This window comes from Balaenoptera ricei, chromosome 1 (genome assembly GCF_028023285.1).
Source record: "Balaenoptera ricei isolate mBalRic1 chromosome 1, mBalRic1.hap2, whole genome shotgun sequence".
In the NCBI taxonomy this organism is placed as follows: domain Eukaryota; kingdom Metazoa; phylum Chordata; class Mammalia; order Artiodactyla; family Balaenopteridae; genus Balaenoptera; species Balaenoptera ricei.
In genome coordinates this window covers 108842287-108851011 of record NC_082639.1, presented here as the reverse complement: position 1 = coordinate 108851011, position 8725 = coordinate 108842287, and the positions used below count along the sequence as shown (strand labels likewise).

The window sequence follows — 8725 nt, the reverse complement described above, 5'->3', positions numbered from 1 at the left end:
TGGGATCTTCCTGGGTCAGGGATCGAACCACTGTCCCCTGCAATGGCAGGCAGATTCTTAACCACTGCACCACCAGGGAAGTCTCTGTCTTTTTGATTATAGCCTTTTTAGTGGGTGTGAAATGGTACCTCATTGTGGTTCTGATTTGCATGTCCCTAATCACGAATGATATTGAGCATCTTGTCATATGCTTACTAACAATTTTTGTATCTTCCTATGTGAAATGTCTATTCAAATCTTTTGCCCATAGTTTGATTGGATTGTTTGTTTTCTTAGTATTGAGGTGTAAGAGTTTGGCTATTCTCTTCTGTATATACACCATGCTGTTCTTTTTTTTTTCATTATTTTTTTTTCGGTGAGAATAACAACTTTTATTGGGAGTTGTGGGATCTGGGTGCCCTGCCAGATTATCAGAACAGTAACATGAGATGACTCTGCACAACCCCCAGGGCAGCTCGGCCCCGCCCTCCACGGCAGGTGCAGGGTTAGGCCCCCACCCCCAGGCACTGCGGGGCCCTCCGCATCCCATCCTGCAGCCCGTGGCCAGCTCCTGCCAGGCGCCCCCACTGCCCACTGCGGCGGGAAGCCTGGGACACCCTGCCAGGCTGCGGGGGGCTCGTTTTATTTTTAAGTCAGTCAGGTTTGCAGCCTGGCTCAAGACCAGCTCCCAGGGCCACCAGGCAGCTAAAACCCTGTCTGGCCAGCCCAGCTCCAGACCCACATTTGTCCCCAGAGCCTCGGAGACCCTCTCCTGCGCTGGATAAAAAGTGCAAACATGTGGCTCTATCTGCGTTTGTTAAATAATGGATAAAAACAGGCTCAGAGCCTGTGGCTCCCAGCCCAGCCCTCGGTCCTCACGGCGTCTGGAGTCACGGCCCCTGCAGGCAGAGACCCCGTCTGAGGCCTTATTGCTGTGCGTGGGGCTGGACCCTCGAGGCCCACCCGGAGTCAGGCAAGAGAAATGCAGGCTGGGCTGCCCGACTGGTTCCAACAGTCAGCTTTACCAATGCAGCATTTATTTTTAAATTAAATATAATTTAATTTAAAAAGATGAACTGTGTCACCAGGTAGTTTTCTTGGCTGGGGCGCCAAAGCTGGGTGGCGGCAGCAGCATCACACGAGGCTATTTAAGGCGGCTCCTGCAGGCGGCGGCCCGTCAGTCTGCCTGTCCTCTGTCACCGTCCCTAGGGCGGCCGCCGTGGAGACAGCTGGGCCAGCTGGGGCTGCAGCGGTGACGGCCACGGCCAGCACAGGAGAGACTGCCAGGGTGGCCAGGGAGGGGCCGGCGTTGCTCGGTACCGTGGTGGCCGCCATGGCAGCCTCGGGAAGGACGGCCACGACCGGGGCAGAGGTCACTTCCACAGGCGCAAGGGAGGCCAGGTCTGGAGGCGTGCTGGTGGCGCACTCAGCCCACTCTGTGGGCCACACGGGCCCAGGGCCCTTCCCTGGACACCTCGCAGGCCACGTCTGTCCACAACACTCCCGCCCACACCTGGGGACTGACATGGGCGGCGGGGCGCGGCCTCCCGACCGGGACCCACACTAACGGCCTCCGAGGCAACAGCCACCATCTGCTTGTCCTCACGGCTCTTGCAGGGCACCAGGGGCGCCTTCCTGGTAACACATGCATTCCAGGCACCCGGAGTGGCCGGGCCAAGGGTTCTCTCTGGGCCCTGGTTCAGGCCACCCTGGGCATCGCCATGACCTCTGTCCACCGAGGAGCTGCACCTGGGCCCCGACTCAGGGCAGCAGAAAGGCTGGAAGTCAGCGAACTCGGCCCAGCCTTTCTCCTCTGGAGCCAAGGCACTGGGGGAGCTGGCCGCCCACACACTGGAACCCACGCCCATCGCCACTGCCGGGGCCGGGCCCGAGGCCATGGAACTCTCCGGCTCATCAAACACCGTCCACGGGGCACCTGCTTCAGAGCCACCATCAACACGAGGACCTTCCTTCTGGGTGGCAGCCCGAGGGGCGCCCGCCCGAGCCGTGTCCCCGTCTGCTCCCGAGCTCTCCTCCCGCCCTGGCCTCGGCGCTCCGGGCCGTCCTTCCGGCAGCTCTCTGAAGCATGAGGGCCCCTGAACCTGGCTCTGGTCACTTGGGCCACACGGTGTGCCTTCTCGTCCTCCCAGAGGTCGTCGTCCTTGTCGAAGGGCTGGATGTGGTCACTGCAGCAGGCCTCAAACAGAGTGGCACCGGGGCTGTCGACGCTGAAGTTGATCTCCACGATCCTGTCAAATGGGGCGTTGACGCTGTTGTCCTGCTCGGCAAACTCCTCGTTGCTGAAGCCAAACGGGTCCACGAAGGCGGCCGTCATCTGCTGGACCTGGTACTCGGAGAAAGCCTGCTGAAGGGACAGCTCACTAGGGAAAACGCCCTCCATGTCCTCTTCCTCACTTGAGGGGTGACGATGGTGGGTGCTAACCAGGTCCACCGCGTTCCTGCGGTTGGCCTCCGTCAGTGTCTCCTCCACAAAGCTCTCCCAGCGCCTGCGGCAGTCCCAGGGGAGCCCTCGGATGACCTCGCTGACCTGGGTCTGCATGGGGCCCCCCTCCAGGTTCTGCACCACCGTGTTGGCGATCCGGGTGAGGTGGCCCATGTTCCCGTGCCTCATGCCACCCGCTGTCTGTGTGTGGTCATTGGCTTCCCAGGCCTCCAGGATCCTCTGGACCAGGCAACACTTCTGGAACAGGTGGGTCACCATCGTGCTCTCGGGGCGGCTGGCGGCAGGCTGGGGGGTCTCTGAGTCCCCGATGGAGGGTGGAGGCTCCACCCCGTCCTCAGGTCCACTGGCCACGGCCCTGTCCTCCCGGGCAGCGTGGGACAGGATGGCGGCCAGGCACAGCTCCACTTGGAAGTGCAGGAAGTTATTCCAGGAGCACTTAACAAACAGGTCCAGCAGCAAGCCCATGGTGTTGAGCCGGCAGAGCTCCTGGTTGATGCTGGGCATGTCGGTGTGCAGCAGAGCGGCCACGAGGCGGGCTCCGTGCAGGCGGGCTTTACCCGGGGGCTCCTCCAGCACGCCGATGGTGGTCAGGATCGCTGTTTTCTTTGGCGGGCTGAGCAGAAGCTGGTGGAAGTCCTTCAGCCACGGCTCGATGCCACGCAGGACGCTGGAGCCGATGGCACACAGCCTGTCCAGTCCCGGGGATCAGGAGTCCAGCAAGCCCTCCATCCCCGCCCTCCTGGGCTCAAGCAAGGTCAGTAACACCTGGGTCCCACTGACGAGGCAGAGCTCAGTCTGGGCTCCGTCAGACATGTTCTTCAGCAGCTGCTGCATGCAGTCCTGCGACTCCAGCACCGTGAGGAGGGGGTCTAGCTCCGGAGCCTCCCGCAGCTGGCTGCCCTGCTCCCTGCCCAGCCTGATGATGTCGCAGAGCGCCTGAGAAGCATCGGACTGCCTCTCTTCATCCTGACTCGCATGGATCAATTCCTCGAGTCTCTGGATGATCATCTCTTCATTAAGCCAGTGCAGGACCTCCTGCCGGAGCCCGGCGGGCTCTACGCAGCTGACCAGGTGCAGCAGCAGGTCCATGAGGGCCGAGGTGCCAATGTGCTTCAATACCAGGCTGAGGAACTTGTCCTTCTTCCTCAAGAACATAATCACCTGTTCAGTTCTTCTTGCAATGAGACTGCCAATGGTCTTGCTGAAAAAACTGGCGAGGAGAGGATTGAGGGGCGGCTCACCATTCAAGAAGTCGTAAAGAAGGTTGAGCAAAGTCTCGTCCCCTCCCAGCCGGTCGTTGATCTGCGGCACGTCACACGGCAGCAGCTCACAGGCTGTATTTGGGTACTTGAAGTGGACCTTCTCTTCCATGTCCAGGCCGGGTCCTGTGTGACGAGGCTCACCAGCTCCTCCATGCTCCGCTGCCTGCACAGAAGTCCAGCAGCTTCCGGTTCTGGGCCTTGCACTCCTACGAGATGTCATCTTCGTCCATTAACTCTCGCAGCGTCACGTCCTCCTTATCCAGCAGCTTGTCGACGTGGGATGTGGTGTTCAAGTCAAACTTCCAGAACATGGTGATGGCCACAGAGCAGTGTATTTGGGGAGAAGCTTCGAGAACAAGTTGAGGAGTGGCTGTCCTTCTATGAGACTGGAGAGATTCCACGAAACAATCTGCATGTCATGAAGGAGGTGTTCAGGCAGGGGAAGCAGCTGCCGAGATTACTAGGAAGCAGCATCTTCTAGACTCTTATCCAACAGCCAAATGAGAGGAACTTCAAGTTCTGCCTCTTCATTTACTTTTTCTGGTTAGTATAACCATCAGACAGAAGGCAGCTTCCAAAGAGAAATGTTGTCCGTGTGATCATGCAGTTCCATGCACAGAGCCCTGTAAACTGGGGGCAAGGAGCACCCTCCGCATAGAGCTGCTGTGAGGATGAACTGAGCTACCCGATGAGGAGCCCAGAACAGGGGCTGGCACACTTTCTCCTCAGAGGTCCTGACTTCTGTGAAACTCCTTGTTTAAATTTTGTATTTAGGCAAAATATAAAAACATTTGGGATTTTCTCTTGGAGTATATGCAACTTTAAGAAAAATTTTTTCATTCAGTAGATTTATAATCTCTTCACCTGCCCCGCGGGCCGGGCGTCGCGGCGGCTCCTCGGAGGCCCGGGTGACGGCCTGGGCGCGGGCGGCCTGGGGCGGGACGCGCGCACATGGGCCCGGCCGGGCGATGCGCCCACGGACACGGCGCCCGCAGACTCAGCGCGGCGGGCCGGCGGCTCGGGACCTGCGGCTCGGGATCGGCTTGGGCCGTGGGCGGCGCTCCGGTCGGTCCAAAATGGCGGCGGCGGCGGCGGCGGCCGGGCGCGCGCATGCCGTTAAGTAGAATTGCCTCTTACACACAACTATACTATGGTCTTGGATCTCCCTCTCAGAATCATGTGCTATCCTTGACATCTTTGGCAGTGCAGTCTAGTTTTTCCTAATAACTTTGATATGTGCTATGAAAGTCTAGAAATTTTTATTGAATATATGGTGTGTATAATATTAAAAATAATTTTAGAAGCACATTGTCTGTATTAGTTTCCTATGGCTGCTGTTACAAATTACCACAAATTTAGTGGCTTACAACAGAAAGTTATTCTCTTACAGTTCCAGAGGCCAGAATTCCAGAAGTCTGGAAGCCAGAGTCTTACAGAGCTAAAATCAAGGTGTTAGCAAGGCTCCTGAAGCAGCCTTTTGGAGGGCCCAGGAAAGAATCTTTTGCTTTTTTCTTCCAGTTTCTGGTAGCTGCCTACATGAATCACTCCAATCTCTGCTTCCATAGTTGAAGTCCTTCTCTTTTGTTGTCATCTCACTCTGCCTGCTTCTTATGAAGACCTTTGTAATTACATGTAGGGTCTGCCCAGATAATCCAAGATAATCGCCCCATCTAAAGGTCCATACCCTAAGTCACATCTGCAAAGTCCCTTTGGCCATGTAAGGTAACATTCACAGGTTCCAGAGATTAGGACCTGGATATTTTGGGGGGCCACTTGTCAGCACCCCCGGATGTTGTCCAATAGAAATATAATATAGTGTGTGGGACTTCCCTGGTGGTCCAGTGGTTAATACTCTGCGCTCCCAATGCAGGGGGCACAGGTTAAATCCCTGGTCGGGGAACTAAGACCCCACATGCCACACCGTGTGGCCAAAAGTTAAAAATAAATAAATAAATAAAAAGAAATATAGTGTGAGACAAGCCACGTATGTAATTTTAAATTTTTTAGTAGTCACATTAAGAAAAAGTAAAATGAGACAGGTAAAATTAATTTTAATAATATATTCATTTAACCCAATATATCCAAAAGATCATGTCAACATGTAATCAAAAGAAAAACTATTAGTAAGATATCTTGCATTCTTTTTTTCATGCTGAGTCTTTGAAATCTGGTGTTTTTTTACACCAGGACATTGCACTTCAGGCTAGCCACATTTCCAGTGCTTGAGACCCACGAGTGACTGGCAGCTACTGTACTGGATAGCATGGCCAACTACTAAACCGGAAAGTCACTGTAATAACTGTTCAGAAAACACTTACAACATGGCTCTTCTATTTTCAATACTTACATAAAAGAATCTGTACAAATTTGTGACTGATCATTAAACAGCAGTCAAGACACTCTTAAAAAAGAACAAAGTGGGAGGGACTTGCCCTATAGATATCAAAATTTGTCATAAAGCTACAGACTGTGTAGTATTGTGCAAAGATGAACAAATAATAGAACAGAGGGTCCAGAAAGAAACCCATGCACATATGGACACTTGACTTATGACAAATGTGGCTCTGCAGAGCAGTGGGAAAACAGCAGTCTTTTCAACAAATGGTGCTGGGATAACAATCTCCAAATGGAATAAAATATGAATCATGACCCCAGTATAAACAAACATCATCTCCTGGTGGATACCAGTCTTAAATGAGATAGGCCAAACAATAATACTTTTCAGAAGATAAAATAAGAGAGGATTGGGGCTTACCTGGTGGTGCAGTGGTTAGGAATCCGCCTGCCAATGCAGGGGACACGGGTTCGATCCCTGGTCTGGGAAGATCCCACATGCCATGGAGCAACTAAGCCCGTGTGCCACAACTACTGAGCCTGTGCTCTAGAGCCTGCGTGCCACAACTACTGAAGTCCCTGCGCCTAGAAGCCGTGATCCGCAACAAGAGAAGCCACTGCAATGAGAAGTACACACACCGCAGCGAAGGGTAGCCCCCGCTCACCGCAACTCACGCGCAGCATCAAAAACCCAATGCAGCCAAAAATAAATAAATAAAAAATAAAATAAAATAAAAGAATAAGAGAGGATCTTTGTGATCTGGGGGTAGGAGATTTTTAAAAACAGATGGAAAAAGCACTAAACATATTAACAATTACATTAAATTTAAGAACATCTTTTCATCAAAGACACTATTAAGAGAGTGAACAAATTTCCAACATATTACATGCCAAAGAGTTAATATCCAGAATAAAGAACTACAAACCAATAAGGAAAAGTCTAATAGAAAAATATGCGAGAGACTTGAGCAGGCATCTGACAGAGGATATCCAAATGGCCAATCAACATATAAAAACGTGTTCAACCTCATTTAGAGTCATGGAGATGCAGATTACATCTGCACTGAGATATCAACATAAATTCATCAGAATGGCTAAACAGACAGACAACCTTAAGAGTTGGTGAGGATATGGAACAAAGGAAACACTCATACCCTGTTGGTGGGAGTAAAAATTAGCACAACCACTGTGGCATTATCTAGTCAGGTTGAACAGCTTCTATGACCCAGCAATTCAACTCCTAGCTGTATATTCAACAAAAATGCATACAATATGCACCATTTTTATAGTAGCATATTTGAAATAGCCTAAAACTGGAAGCTATCCAAATATCCTTCAACAGTAGAATGGTAAGTTGTGGTATATTTCTAAAATGGAAATCTATATGCAAATGAATAAACTACAGGTATATGAAATAACATGAATGCGTGCTTTATTTTTATTTTTTAAAATAAATTTATTTATTTTATTTATTTATTTTTGGCTGTGTTGGGTCTTCGTTGCTGTGCGCGGGCTTTCTCTAGTTGTGGCAAGAGGGGGCTACTCTTTGTTGCACTGCACGGGCTTCTCATTGCAGTGGCTTCTCTCGTTGTGGAGCACGGGCTCTAGGTGCATGGGCTTCAGTAGTTGCGGCACGCGGGCTCAGTAGTTGTGGGTCGCGGGCTCTAGAGCACAGGCTCAGTAGTTGTGGTGCTCGGGCTTAGCTGCTCCGCAACATGTGGGATCTCCCCGGACCAGGGATCGATCCCGTGTCCTCTGCATTGGCAGGCGATTCTCAACCACTGAGCCACCAGGGAAGCCCCGAATGCATGCTTTAAAAGCCAGACATAACAAAGAATATATTCTGTCCCGTTCCATTCTCATAAAATTCAAAAATGGGCAAAATTAAATGATTGTGCATTATTCACAATAGCCAAAAGATGGAAACAACTAAAGTGTTCATCAACAGATGAATGGGGGGCTTCCCTGGTGGGGCAATGGTTAAGAATCCGCCTGCCAAAGCAGGGAACATGGGTTCAAGACCCGGCCTGGGAAGATCCCACATGCCGTGGAGCAGCTAAGCCCGTGCACCACAACTACTGAGCCTGCGTTCTAGAGCCCGCGAGCCACAGCTACTGAGCTCATGCGCTGCAACTACTGAAGGCCGTGCGCCTAGAGCCTGTGCACCGCAACGAAGAGTAGCCCCTGCTCGCCGCAACTAGAGAAAGCCCGTAAGCAGCAACGAAGACCCAATGCAGCCAAAAAAAGAAGTACCTACAAATAGTGTACATGAGATTGCTAGAATAGGCAAATTCATAGAGACAGAAAGTGGATTAGAAATTACCAGGGGGACTTCCCTGGTGGTGCACTGGTTAAGAATCCACCTGCCAATGCAGGTGACATGGGTTTGAGCCCTGGTCCAGGAAGATCCCACATGCTGCGGAGCAGCTAAGCCCGTGAGCCACAACTACTGAGTCTGTGCTCTAGAGCCCATGAGCCACAACTACTGAGCCCGCATGCCACAACTACTGAAGCCTGCACACCTAGAGCCCGTGCTCCACAACAAGAGAAGTCACCGCAATGAGAAGCCCATGCAGTGCAATGAAGAGTAGCTCCCGCTCACCGCAACTAGAGAAAGCCCGCGCACAGCAACGAAGACCCAATGCAGCCACAAATTAATTAATTAATTAAAAAAAAAAGTTACCAG

General features: G+C 52.1%; 1 protein-coding gene across 1 annotated transcript; it reads right to left on the bottom strand.

The window, feature by feature from the left end:
• Window positions 1-1080: 1080 nt before the first annotated feature.
• LOC132351608 (serine/threonine-protein phosphatase 6 regulatory subunit 2-like) lies at window positions 1081-4392 on the bottom strand. Its single transcript, XM_059901515.1, is given in 5 exon segments — window positions 1081-1415; window positions 1493-2011; window positions 2014-3822; window positions 3825-3875; window positions 3878-4392. Coding segments are annotated over 5 exon segments (2820 nt in total). The 5' UTR covers window positions 4017-4392; the 3' UTR covers window positions 1081-1113.
• Window positions 4393-8725: the final 4333 nt, after the last annotated feature.